The following is a 14,441-nucleotide window of genomic DNA, read 5'->3' as shown; positions in this document are numbered from 1 at the left end:
ATTTATTATTGTCACACATATACAGTGAAAAGTATTGTTTCTTGTGCACTATATAGGCAAAGCATACTGTACATAGAGAAGGAGAGGGTCTAGAATGTAGTGTTGCAGTCATAGCTAGGGTGTAGAGGAAGATCAACTTAATGCGAGGTGGGTCCATTCAACAGTCTGTTGGCAGCATAGAAGAAACTGTTCTTGGGTCAGTTGGTATGTGGCCTCAGACTTTTGTATCTTTTTCCCGATGGAAGAAGGTAGAAGAGAGTATGTCCAGGATGTGTGGGGTCCTTGATTACGCTGGCTGCTTTTCCAAGGCAGTGGGAAATGTAGACAGAGTCAATGTTTGGGAGGCTGGTTTGAGTGATGGACTGGGCTTTGTTCACAACCCTTTGTATTTCTTGCAGTCTTGGACAGAACAGCTAAAGCATAGAATGGGAGTAAAAGATAGAATTAGAGGGCATGCTGGGCACAGCTTGCAAGAGGTTGCCATGCTGCGTAGCCATCTTAGAATGTATTTGTTGATGAGATGAAAGTATATAAAAAGGAAAAAAAGTGGTTAAACTGAGTGCTGGTACTCAGAAGGAGGAGACTTGGGAATGAATAAAGGGAAACATGGAAATGTCAGAGTCTTTGTATACTAAGTCTTAGGAGGTGGGAGTCCCTTCACCAAAATTCCTTTCTTTACAAGATCCAACAACACTATACAGAGTGCTGTCGGTATGCAGTCTATATCCAGAGTGCCAGAGGACACCCCTGTTTAAGTACAGAGCATGGGGCTCCCTGATTGGGCCATCAATTTGGCCCTTAATCAGGGAGTTTATATTCAAGCAGGCCAATCCTGGCGCCCTGATTGCCTCATGAATCTTTTCCTCCGTTTGCACGCCGGGTCTGGATCCTCCAACTCGGCCTCTGATGTTGGAGGGGTGTATCGGTTGGGTGCCCATCTCTGCAGCAAGCGCTGGAGGGTGGTTCCTCCGGTGGTAGGGGAACCACTGCAGCTTCGTTCCCCCGTGTCTATTTTGGACTCTAAGGTTCCCGCTGGGGTGCTGGAGAGACAGTGCTGGTCCATCGAGGAGGACTCTCCTCATCCCTAGCTCTCCAGGGCCGACTCAGCTCAGAAACAGGCGGTGAGTTTGAGGCCCGGACCTGGTCCAGGTGTTTCCTTAAGACAATCGTGAATTTCCAACCATATAGGTACTAGTGGAATTTCTTTACTGCGAAAATTATGGCCAGACCTTCTGTTTCGATCTGGGCATACTTTCATTCCGCTATTGCCTGGGTCCTGGAGGCATACATTATTGGCTGTTCCTGTCCGTTTTCCATCTGTGTGCCAGAACTGCACCAATATGGGGACATGTCGCAAGTGAACATCAATTCTTTCTTGGGGTCATAATGCGCTAAAACATTTTCTGAGGAGAGTTGCTGTTTGATTTTCTTGAAGGCCCGGTCTTGGCCAGGCAGACCATTCTCAGGTTTGCCCCTTTTTTAGTAGCTGGTGTAGGGGATCCAGAATGGAGGCCCTGCTTTGTATGAATTTCCCATAATACATCACCAGCCCTATAAACAACCATAACTCCTGGATTGTGGTGGGGGCTAGGGCATCTTTTATTGCCTGCACCCGATGCTCCAGAGGATGTAGGCCTGACTTATCGACTTTGAAACCCAGATAGATTACATTTCTTCCTCTTTAAGCGCATACCCACTGCTGAAAATATTCTTAGGACTTCCTCCAGGTTCTGCAGGTGTTCTGCTCTTGTTTTCCTTGTAATGAGATAAATGGCAACCTGTGGCAACCCTTGTAGTATGTTCTCCATCATTCTCTGGAACATAGCACAGGCTGACGATACTCTGAAAGGTGTATATTGAAAAAGGCCTTCCAGTGTGTTGATTGTAGAGATCATTTTGAATCTTTGCCCAGCTTCAGCTGTAGGTACGCATGGCTCATCTCTAGTTTTGAGAATAAGAGTCCTCCTGCCAGCTTTGCATGTAGATCCTCAATCCGGGAAACTGGGTATTTATTAAGTTGTGAGTAGCGATTTATGTCTGTTTAAAATCTCCACAAAGACTAACCGAGCTGTCCGGCTTCAGGAAAGGCACCAGGGTGCCACCATTCCGAAAACTGGACCGGTTTTATTATGCCTTCACGTTCCAATCTTTTGATTTCCTTATCGATCTTTTCCCTTAATGCGAATAGTACTGGCTGGACCTTGCAGAATTTTGGGACTGCCTCCGGGTCGATGTGTAATGTTGCTTTTTCTCCTTTAATTGTTCTTTGCCCTTCCCGAAAAACCTCTGGGTATTTGCACAGGACTTCACTCAGGTGACCATTTTCTCATAGAATCATAGAAACCCTACAGTGCAGAAGGAGGCCATTCGGCCCATCGAGTCTGCACCGACCACAATCCCACCCAGGCCCTATCCCCACATATTTACCCGCTAATCCCTCTAACCTACACATCTCAGGACTCTAAGGGGCAATTTTTAACCTGGCCAATCAACCTAACCCGCACATCTTTGGACTGTGGGAGGAAACCGGAGCACCCGGAGGAAACCCACGCAGACACGAGGAGAATGTGCAAACTCCACACAGACAGTGACCCGAGCCGGGAATTGAACCCGGGACCCTAGAGCTGTGAAGCAGCAGTGCTAACCACTGTGCTACCGTGCCGCCCTTCTAGCTGGAAAATGTTTACCCAATCTAGTTGGATCTCTTTCAGCCAATTTTGTCCCAGTAGACCTCGGTCCCGAACCTTCCACTACCATCAATGGTAGCCTAACCAGTTGTTTTCCGTAGGCAACATGGGTTGTGCCCAACACTCCCAGTGGTTCCCCTGTACAAGTCCTCAGTCTTGCTGAAGTCTCAGTCAAGGATAAGTATTGGAGTCCAGTGCGTATTTTGTTGAACACTGTTTCCCCTACCACGGATACCTCTGTGCCTGTGCTGATCTCCATTAAAATTGGATGTCTGTTCAGTCTCACGGATAACTTAATAGGTTCCAATTTGCTCATTGCTATGCAAAGTAGCTGTTCCTCGTTGGAGATAGATGGAGCTTCCAGGGTGTGCATTCTCCTGTATCTGGCCTACGTATCCTTTTCCGGAATGTCCGTTTTGGAACCTTGCTTTTCTTCTCTGACTTCTGACACTGGCAACAGTTGCAATGTCTTGCCGGGCAGGGCTTTGCAGGGACTGCTGTCTGTCTAGATCTGACTCGGCCTTGTTTAGCAGTGGTTCTGTGGGTGGACCTGGGTTTCCTTGTATCTGAATCCTTCCTCAGGGCAGCTATATAGTTGCCAGCCCCATAGTGGTAGTCCCTTAACTCAGTTGCACTGGTGTGGTCATCTACCTCCATCGGAATACCCTGTAACTCATGTGCTCCACTCGCCGCTTTTTCCAAAGACAAAGCCAGCTGTAATACTTGTTTGCAGTCCAGCTGGGCCTCTGCCAACAGACGTTTTTGTATGGTCATATTATTGATTCTCAGAGCATCTCATTTAATGCCAATCCAAATTTGCAAGCTTCTGCGAATCACCTTAATCTCATCAGGAAACCAGTGATTGACTCCCCCTCTCTGAATGCTGAGTAAAACCAGTACCTTCGCAGGATCAGAGGTGGCTTAGGCTCGTAACATTCTTTTACTAAGTCCTTCAATTCCTGGAAGGTTTTTGTGTCTGGTGCTTCTGGAAAAATTAAACTGTGCATAACAGCGAAAGCTGCCAGTCCACATGCGGTCAGAAGAATAACCCGTTGTTTTTCATCTGAGGCTATGTCATTAGCTCTGAAGAAATACTTGATCCGTTCTAGTCTTCCACTGCAGGGTCAAAAGAATCTAATATCCTGAACAGAGGCATGTTTGCCTGGCAGTGGCTTACCCTCAATGTGTAGTAGCTAAGCAAGTTCCTTCAGGTTGTTCCTTTTTTCTCGTTGCCACTGTAATAAATCTTCGGAGGTGGAAGTCCCTTCATCAAAAAATCTTTATTTACAAGATCCAACAACACTATACAGAGTGCTCTCAGAATGCAGTCTCCATCCAGAGTGCCAGAGGAACTGACACTCCTGTTTAAGTACAGAGCATAGGTCCCTGATTGGACCATCAATTTGGCCCTTAATCAGGGAGTTCATATTCAAGCAGGCCAACCTCAGTTGCCTGATTAAAATTGTTACACTTTGAACACATATTTTAGATTTGTTTTCATAATGAAAGACACAAAAATCATTCCAAGAGTAAAAATCAAGAGGCAAATACTGAGGAAACTTAAAGCAATCCTAATTCCATGAAAAAAATGTACTTCAAGAAAGGAAGGAGATATGTAAACAGCAAATTATACTCAGCACCTTCAGGGGAGAGAGAGAGAGAGAGAGTCAGTATCTTTAGGGGAGGGGGAGAGAGAGTCAGCACCTTCAGGGGATCATGGGAAATAAGTCATGTATTTAAGAATTTAAAATCATTTTGTTTTCTGATCAGAAACGAGGGGGCAAGAAAGGATCGATTGATGTGGAAAAAATCAAGTGTGTGGAAACAGTGACCGCTGAGGATAACTGTCCCCTGGATAGACAGTATCCATTCCAGGTTAGTGTGCGAGTATTAGCACTGTTACAGGATCAGCCTGTTGACAAATGGAGCATAGGAGGAGGCCATTCGATAAATAATCCTGTTACGCCTATAAATGAAATCAGTGCTGTTGTGCATCTTGCTCTATTTCTCAACTTTGCTCCATATTCCTTGATACCCAACAAATATCGATCAATCCCAGTCTTGAAATTCCCAGTTAACCCCAGCCTTTAGGGAGAGAGTTCTGGGTTTTCTCTCCCCTTTGTGTGGAGACGTGCTTCCTGGATGGAATGGGTCTACAGATAAAACCGTGTACGTCTCTCCGATATGATCCCCGAGGAAATCATTTCTCTCTAACCTATCAAACAGCTTGGAAAGTTTAAATACTCCAACCTGATCACGTCACAATCTCAAAGGCAATAAATCAAGGGTAAAATTTTTACTGTCCTCCATCAATTGGTTTGCAGGTTGGGGAGCTGGTAAAATGGAGCGTTTGGGCCGCACTATTATGGGGGGTGTTGGAGGGAATCTTCAGTCAACCAAACGTGAACTGGCAGCACCAAAGTGCGTTCTTAAGTCAAAAGAAAATTCAGGAGCTATCAACAGGTCAGAATAACAGAGAGAGGGGGTTTGGAAAATATAGGTGAAGGAGGAATTGTAAATACTGTGAATAAAATCAGACATTTTGACCAAACATTTAGAAGTGCCTTTCTGCAGTCAAACTGTAGTCTGCTCTCTGTTTGGAGTTAGGTTTACAAGATAACTGACAGTTGGGACTGTAAGTGAAAGAGGAAATGAAAAACTCTGTTGTTATTTTGACAGCCCCTAATTTCAAACCAGTCACTGAATGATTGAAAAATTCATTATCACAGTGAAGAAATGTCTCAACCTGAAAGTGTAAAATGAGTCTTCTCGATGAGAATCTGTTTAATAGTATAGTGCCTTTCAATCTTCACCAATATCCAACCCAGCACAAGGCAGAAATTCTTTGTGAGATCTCACACCCACCCATTTTGTGACAGTCATTATCCTGTCTGTCCATGAACCAATCATTAAGAAGCCCCAGCAAAACTGGAATCAACTGGTATCAGGGGGCAAACTCTCTGCTGGATGGAGTCATACCTGGTACATAGGAAGTTGGTTGTGGTTGTGGGGGATCATAGAATCCTAAAGTGCAGAAGGAGGCCATTCGGCCCATCAAGTCTGCACCGACCACAATCCCACCCAGGCCCTATCCCCGTAACCCCACTTGTCTACCTTACAAATCTCCCTGACACTAAGGGGCAATTTAGCGTGGCCAACGAACCTAACCTGCACATCTTTGGAGTGTAGGAGGAAACTGGAGCACCCGGAGGAAACCCACACAGACACAGGGAGAATGTGCAAACTCCACACAGTCACCCAAGGTCGGAATTGAACTTGGATCCCTGGCGCTGTGAGGTAGCAGTGCTAACCACTGTGCCACCGTGCCGCCCAATCATCTCAGTTCCAGGACATCTCTGCAGAAATCCCTTAGGGTAGTGTCCAAGGCCCAATCATCTTCAACTGCTTCGTCAATGATCTTCCCTCCATCATTTTTATTGGATAGGCACATGGAGCACACCAGGATGATAGGGAGTGGGATAGCTTGATCTTGGTTTCAGATAAAGCTCGGCACAACATCGTGGGCCGAAGGGCCTGTTCTGTGCTGTACTGTTCTATGTTCTATAAGGTCAGAAGTGGGGATGTTTGCTGATGATTGCACAATGTTCAGCACCATTCGTGACTCCTCAGAAACTGTAGCAGTTCATATTCAAATGCAAGAAGAGCTGGACAACATCCAGGCTTGGGCTGACAAGTAACATTCATGCCACATATGCCAGGCAATGACCATCATCAATAAAGACACTCTAACCACTGCCCCTTGACATTCAATGGTGTAACCATCACTGAACCCCCACTGTCAACATCCTTGGGGTTATCATTGACCAGAAACTCAACTGGAATCACCACATAAACACAGTGGCTACAAGAGCAGGTCAGAGGCCAGGAATACTGCGGCGAGAAACTCGCCTCCTGACTGCCCAAAGCATCTACAAGGCACAAGCCAGAAGTGTGATGAAATACTCCCTACTTGCCTGGATGGGTGCAGCTCCAACAACACTCAAGAAGCTTGACACCATCCAGGACAAAGCAGCCCGCTTGATTGGCAGCACATCCACAAACATCCACTCCCTCCACCACCAACACTCAGTAGCAGCAGTGTGTACTATCTACAAGATGCACTGTAGTAATTCGCCAAAAGTCCTTAGACAGCATCTTCCAAACCCACGACTACTTTCATCTAGAAGAACAAGGACAACAGATAGATGGGAACACCACCACCTGGAAGTTCTCCTCCAAGTCACTCACCATCCTGACTTGGAAATATATCGCCATTCCTTCACAGTTGCTGGGTCAAAATCCTGGAATTCCCTCCCTCATGGTGTTGTGGGTTAATCCACAGCATGTTGGCTGCAGCGATTCAAGAGACAGCTTACCACCACCTTCTCAAAGGCAAATAAAAACAATATTTAATCCGAGCTAACATAAAAATCCCAATTCCATGAACAAACAATCTATTTTGTGACACTTTACAAGTACCCCCTGAAAGTCCAAATATACTACAACCATTTGACCCCCCCCATCTCCCCTCATTGTTAAACCATCAACAAGTTAACACATTCATCAAACACTTTCCTTTAAAACCATATTGCTTCAGCCTAATCATTTTGTGATTTTCCATGTGCTCTTTATCATGCCCTTGATCACAGATTCTAGCAACTACCCCGCTGCTAGTCAGACTAACTGATCTTTCGTTCCCTGTTTTCTCCCTCCTTCCTTTCTTGAAAAGCGGAATTACACTTCCTCCTCCTAAACCATGCAGACTGTTCCAGAATATAGGGAATTCTGGGATGATTAAAAGCAATTCATCCACTCATTGGGGTGGGATTTTCCAGCTGTTACACCGGTGGCCATCATCACGGACAGGGCAGGGAAATTTGGAGCCATGAAAAGTCAGCGGCTCTCCAAATTCTCCTGTCCTGTCTGCCACAATGTCCACCAGTGTTGGGGCCAGAAAATCCCACCTATTGCCACATTGCTTTGTCAAACCAATTGTCCGGCATCCAGTATTAGATGAGCAGAAATTTTCTTCAACTAAATATTGGGAAGACTAAAGCCCTTGTGTTCTGTCCACTCTGTCAACTCTATCCCTGAGACATTCCTCTCCGCTGGGCAGGATTTTCTGGATGTTGCCATTGCTGGGATCTTCCGGTCCTGTTGACTGCAACTTGTGCTGCAGAGTTTCCTGGCAAAAGACCCATTAATAGTGGTGAGACCAGAAGACCCTGTCACTGGCCAATGGTGGGCTGCCTCCACCACCGCAAAATATGCCATGACGGTGTGGTGAGTCCCGCCCCTTGTAACTTTAAGGGATGAACCAGACTGTTTGAAGTCTTGGTGTCATATTTGACAGCTTCCCACTACATATCCAATATCATCATGAAGGTTGCCTATTTCCATAACATTGCCTGATTTTACCCCCTGCCTCAGTTGCTGTTGTAACCCTCATCTGTGCCTTTTGGCCTCCAGACTTGACTGATCCAATGTTATCCTAATCGGCCTCCCATCTTCCACCCACTATAGACTTGAACTTATCTAAATCCTGCTGCCCGATCATAAGAACCTAAGATAAGAGGTAGGAACAGTATAGGCCATACAGCCTCTTTAGGCCCCACGGTCCGCAATAAGGTCAATTCCAGCTCCAGTTTCCTACTCCACTCATACATCTCAACTTGCACCAAGTCCCGTTCACCAATCACTCCTAGGCTTACTGACCTACATTATCCTATGGTCTGGCAATGCCACAATTTTAAAATTCTTCTGGTTCTGATGAGAGGTCATGAAGTGTTAACTCTGTTTCTCTATCCACAGATGCTGCCAGACCTGCTGAGTATTTCCAGTATATTCTGTTTTGATTTAAAATCTTCACCCTTGATTTCAAATCTTTTCATGCTATCCTGTCTCTGTAATCACCTCCAGCTAGCAGGGATCATGCCATCCCTGTATGTACCCCTGTACATTCCTGACTTTAATCACTCTGCCCCTTTGTCGCTGTATCTTTGGTTGCCTCAGTCCTAAGCTCCTGAATTCTCTCCCTATGTTTGGGGAATGCCTTTGTGCACTGCTGCCTCTACTGCATTGCCGTAGTCATGTGACCTCTGAGGACATGTTAGGTGAAACAAATGCTTTGTGAAGAAGCCATTTTTACCCACCACATGAAACGTGTGCAACTGAAATTGAGTGGATTTTGAAAAAAAGTTCTAAAAGTTTGTTTATTAGTGTCACAAGTAGGCTTACATTAACACTGCAATGAAGTTACTGTGAAAATCCTCTAGTCACCACACTCCGGCGCCTGTTTGGGTACATTGAGGGAGAATTTAACATGGCCAATGCACCTAACCAGCATGTCTTTCGGGCTGTGGGAGGATACCAGAACATCCGGAGGAAACCCATGCAGACACGGGGAGAACGTGCAGACTCCGCATAGACAGTGACCCAAGCCAGGAATCGAACCCAGGTCCCTGGCGTTGTGAGGCAGCAGTGCTAACCACTGTGCCACCGTCCCAGCTGCTTTAAGAAACAGCAGACATTCTGCAACTTTTTACAGGACTTTGACAGCTGGGTGAATCAGTACGGCTTTCAGTATTCTCTACAAGGGGCCAATATACTTGCAGGGAGGTTTGCTAGTGTTATTGGGGAGGGTTTAAACTAGATTTGCAGGGAATGGGAACCAGAGTGCCAGAGCAGATAGTGGAGCGGGGGTGAAAATAAATGATGTTAATAGTTCATGCAAAATCACAAATGGAAGGGTTGTGTGTGGTGGAAATAATCTTTTGAGGTGTGTCTATTTCAATGCCAGGAGTATTGTGGGGAAGGCAGACGAGCTGAGGGCGTGGATTGACACATGGAATTATGACATTATAGCCATTAGTGAAACTTGGCTACAGGAGGGGCAGGACTAGCAGCTCAATGTTCCAGGGTTCCAATGTTTCAGACGTGATAGAGGCAGAGGGATGAAGGGTGGGGGGGTTGGCATTGCTAGTCAGGGAAAATGTTACAGCAGTGCTCAGGCAGGACAGATTAGAGGGCTTGTCTACCGAGGCCATATGGTGGAGCTGAGAAACAGGAAAGGTATGACCACATTAATAGGGGTGTATTATAGACCACCCAATAGTCAGCGAGAATTGGAGGAGCAAATCTGCAGAGAGATAGCAGACAACTGCAGGAAACATAAAGTTGTGATAGTAGGGGATTTTAATTTTCCACATATAGATTAGGACTCCCATACTGTTAAAGGTCTAGACAGGTTAGAGTTTGTAAAATGTGTTCAGGAAAATTTTCTAAATCAATATATAGAGGTACCAACTAGAGAGGATGCAATATTAGATCTCCCATTAGGAAATGAGTTAGGACATGTGACGGAAGTGTGTGTCGGGGAACACTTTGGTTCCAGTGATCCTAATGCCATTAGTTTCAATTTGATCATGGATAAAGTTAGGTCTGCTCCTCGGGTTGAGGTTCTAAACTGGGAAAAGGCCAAATTTGAAGAAATAAGAAAGGATCTAAAAAGCGTGGATTGGGACAGGCTGTTCTCTGGCAAGGATGTGAATGGTAAGTGGGAGGCCTTCAAAGGAGAAATTATGAGAGTGTGGAGTTTGTATGTTCCTGTCAGGATTAAAGGCAAAGTGAATAAGAATAAGGAACCTTGGTTCTCGAGGGATATTAGAACTCTGATAAAGAAGAAGAGAGAGATGTATGACATGTATAAGCAACAGGGAGCAAATAAGATGCTTGAGTATAAAAAGTGCAAGAAACTACTTAAGAAAGAAATCAGGAGAGCTAAAAGAAGACATGAGGTTGTTTTGGCAGACAAGGTGAAGGAGCTTCTACAGGTATATTAAGAGCAAAAGGATAGTAAGGGATAAAATTGGTCCTCTTGAAGATCAGAGTGGTCGGCTATGTATGGAACCAAAAGAAATGGGGAGATATTAAATGGGTTTTTTGCATCCGTATTTACTTAGGAAATTGGCATGGAGTCTATGGAAATAAGGCAAACAAGTAGGGAGGTCATGGAACCTATACAGATTAAAGAGGAGGAGGTACTTGCTGTCTTGAGGCAAATTAGAGTAGATAAATCCCCAGGACTGGACAGGGTATTCCCTCGGACCTTGAAGGAGACTAGTGTTGAAATTGCAGGGGCCCTGGCAGGTATATTTAAAATGTCGTTATCCACGGGTGAGGTGCCGGATGATTGGAGGATAGCTCATGTTGTTCCGTTGTTTAAAAAAGGCTCAAAAAGTAATTATAGGCTGGTAAGTTTGACGTCAGTAGTAGGTAAGTTATTGGAAGGAGTACTAAGAGATAGGATCTACAAATATTTGGATAGACAGGGACTTATTAGGGAGAGTCAACATGGCTTTGTGCGTGGCAGGTCATGTTTAACCAATCTATTAGAGTTTTTCAAGGAGGTTACCAGGAAAGTGGATGAAGGGAAGGCAGTGGATGTTGTGTACATGGACTTCAGTAAGGCCTTTGACAAGGTCCCGCATGGGAGGTTAGTTAGGAAGGTTCAGTCGCTAGGTATACATGGAGAGGTAGTAAATTGGATTAGACATTGGCTCAATGGAAGAAGCCAGAGAGTGGTAGTGGAGGATTGCTTCTCTGAGTGGAGGCCTGTGACTAGTGGTGTGCCACAGGGATCAGTGCTGGGTCCATTGTTGTTTGTCATCTGTATCAATGATCTGATGGTAATGTGGTCAATTGGATCAGCAAATTTGCTCATGATACAAAGATTGGAGGTGTAGTGGACAGTGAGGAAGGTTTTCAAAGCTTGCAGAGGGATTTGGACCAGCTAGAAAAATGGGCTGAAAAATGGCAGATGAAGTTTAATGCAGACAAGTGTGAGATATTGCACTTTGGAAGGACAAACCAAGGTAGAACATACAAGGTAAATGGTAGGACACTGAAGAGTGCAGTAGAACAGAGGGATCTGGGAATGCAGATACATAATTCCCTAAAAGTGGCGTCACAGGTAGATAGGGTCATAAAGAGTGCTTTTGGTACATTGGTCTTTATAAATCAAAGTATTGAGTACAGGAGTTGGAATGTTATGGTGAGGTTGTATAAGACATTGGTGAGGCCGGATTTAGAGTATTGTGTGCCATTTTGGTCACCTAATTACAGGAAGGATATTAATAAGGTTGAAAGAGTGCAGAGAAGGTTTACAAGGATGTTGCCAGGACTTGAGAAACTGAGTTACAGAGAAAGGTTGAATAGGTTAGGACTTTATTCCCTGGAACGTAGAAGAATGAGGGGAGATTTGATAGAGGTGTATAAAATTATGATGGGTATAGATAGAGTGAATGCAAGCAGGCTTTTTCCACTGAGGCTTGGGGAGAAAAAAACTAGAGGACATGGGTTAAGGGGGAAAAGTTTAAAGGGAATATTAGGGGGGGCTTCTTCACACAGAGCGTGGTGGGAGTGTGGAATGAGCTGCCAGATGAAGTGGTGAATGCGGGCTCACTTTTAACATTTTAAGAAAAACTTGGACAGGTACATGGATGATAGGGGTGTGGAGGGATATTGTCCAGGTGCAGGTCAGTGGGACTAGGCAGAAAAATGGTTCGGCACAGCCAAGAAGGGCCAAAAGGCCAGTTTCTGTGCTGTAATGTTCTCTGGTTCTATGGTTCTATTCCAGTACCATCTCCTGTGCAGATGAAGGGAGGTTTGAAAATAAATTGGAAATTCTTTCAGTTTCAATGCCAGAACTAAGAAATTGTGACTGAGTTGAACATGAAACCTGACCAAATCGGAATAGCAACTCAGTGCTGGGGAAGAGGGCTACAAGGTGTATTGTAACTAGATTTCACTGAGGAACAGAAGAGCCAATCCTATGAATCTCCATTCAATAAGATCATGGCTGATCTGATAGTGGTTTAGTTCCACTTACCCGTCCGCTCCCCATAACCCTTAATTCCCTTATTGATCAGAAATCTATCTACCTGTGACTTAAACATATTTAACGAGGTAGCCTCCACTGCTTCAATGGACAGAGAATTCCAGAGATTCACTACCCTCTGAAAGAAGAAGTTCCTCTTCAACTCTGTCCCAAACTGACTCCCCCTTATTTTGAGGCTGTGTCCTCTAGTTCTTGTTTCCTTTCTAAGTGGAAAGAATCTCTCTGCCTCTACCCTGTCGAGCCCCTTCATTATCTTATATTTCTCTATAAGATCTCCCCTCAGCCTTCTAAACTCCAACGAGTACAGGCCCAATCTACTCAATCTCTCCTCATAAGCTAATCCCCTCATCTCCGGTATCAACCTTCTCTGTACTCCCTCCAAGGCCAATATATCCTTCCGCAAATAAGGGGACCAAAATTGCACACAGTACTCTAGTTGCGGCCTCACCAGTACCTTGTACAATTGCAGCATGACCTCCCTGCTTTTATACTCCATCCCCTTCACGATAAAGGCCAACATTCCATTTGCCTTCTTGATCACCTGCAAACTGAGTTTTTGCGATTCATGCACAAGGACCCCCAGGTCCCTCTGCACAGTAGCATGTTGTAATTTTTCACCATTTAAATAATAGTCCATTTTACTATTATTCCTTCCAAAGTGGATAACCTCACACTTGTCAACGTTATACTCCATCTGCCAGATCCTCGCCCACTCACTTAGCCTATCCAAATCTCTCTACAGACTTTCCGCATCCTCCACGCAATTCGCTTTCCCACTCATCTTTGTATCATCCGCAAACTTTGTTACCCTACACTCGGTCCCCTCCTCCAGATTGTCACTGTATATGGTAAACAGTTGAGGCCCCAGAACCGATCCCTGCGGCACGCCACTAGTCACCAACTGCCAACCAGAAAAGCACCCATTTATTCCAACTCTCTGCTTACTGTTAGATAGCCAATCCTCAATCCACGCTAACACTTTACCCCCAACTCCGTGTACCCTAATCTTCTGCGGCAACCTTTTGTGAGGCACCTTATCAAACGCCTTCTGGAAATCCAAAAACACCACATCCACCGGTTCCCCTCTGTCAACCACACTCGTTACATCTTCATAAAAATCCAGTAAATTCATCAAACACGACTTTCCCTTCATGAATCCATGCTGCGTCTGCTTGATCGAACCATTTTTTTCTAGGTGTCCTGCTATTTCTTCTTTAATGATGGATTCCAGCAATTTCCCAACTACGGACGTTAAGCTAACCGGCCTGTAGTTACCCGCCTTTTGTCTACCTCCTTCTTTAAACAGTGGCATCACATTAGCTGTTTTCCAATCAGCCGGCACTTCCCCAGAGTCCAGCGAATTTTGATAAATTACAACCGCTATTACTTCTGTCATTTCTTTCAGTATCCTGGGATGCATTCCATCCAGGCCGGGGACTTGTCCACCTTTAGTCCCATTAGCCTACCAAGCACTACCTCTTTAGTAATAGTAATCATTTTAAGGATCTCACCCCCTACAGTCCCACGACCATCAATTTTCGGTAAGCTATTTGTGTCCTCCACTGTGAAGACCGACACAAAAAACTTGTTTAAGGCCTCGGCCATTTCCTCGTTTCCTATTATTAAATCCCCCTTCTCATCTTCTAAGGGACCAACATTTACTTTAGCCACTCTTTTCCTTTTTATATATTTGTAAAAATTTTTACCATCAGTTTTTACATATTGTGCTAGTTTAGTTTCATAATCTATCTTTCCTTTCTTTATCGCTTTCTTAGTAGTTCTTTGTTGTTTTTTAAAGCTTTCCCAATCTTCTAATTCCCCACTAGTTTTGGCCACTCTGTACGCATTGGTTTTTT

The 14,441-nt window shown here is 44.8% G+C and overlaps 1 protein-coding gene across 2 annotated transcripts in view; it reads left to right on the top strand.

Moving 5' to 3' along the window:
- btk (Bruton agammaglobulinemia tyrosine kinase) overlaps positions 1-14,441 on the top strand; it is a 162,102-nt gene that overhangs the window by 74,378 nt on the left and 73,283 nt on the right. For both annotated transcript variants that reach the window (XM_078211205.1, XM_078211206.1), the window contains exon 3: positions 4,458-4,562. In XM_078211205.1, coding sequence (XP_078067331.1) covers positions 4,458-4,562 — 105 coding nt within the window. The remainder of the gene's footprint in view (positions 1-4,457; positions 4,563-14,441) is intronic.

The sequence above is a fragment of the Mustelus asterias genome, chromosome 4 (genome assembly GCF_964213995.1).
Source record: "Mustelus asterias chromosome 4, sMusAst1.hap1.1, whole genome shotgun sequence".
NCBI classification, from domain to species: domain Eukaryota; kingdom Metazoa; phylum Chordata; class Chondrichthyes; order Carcharhiniformes; family Triakidae; genus Mustelus; species Mustelus asterias.
This window is presented reverse-complemented; position numbering and strand designations above follow the sequence as displayed.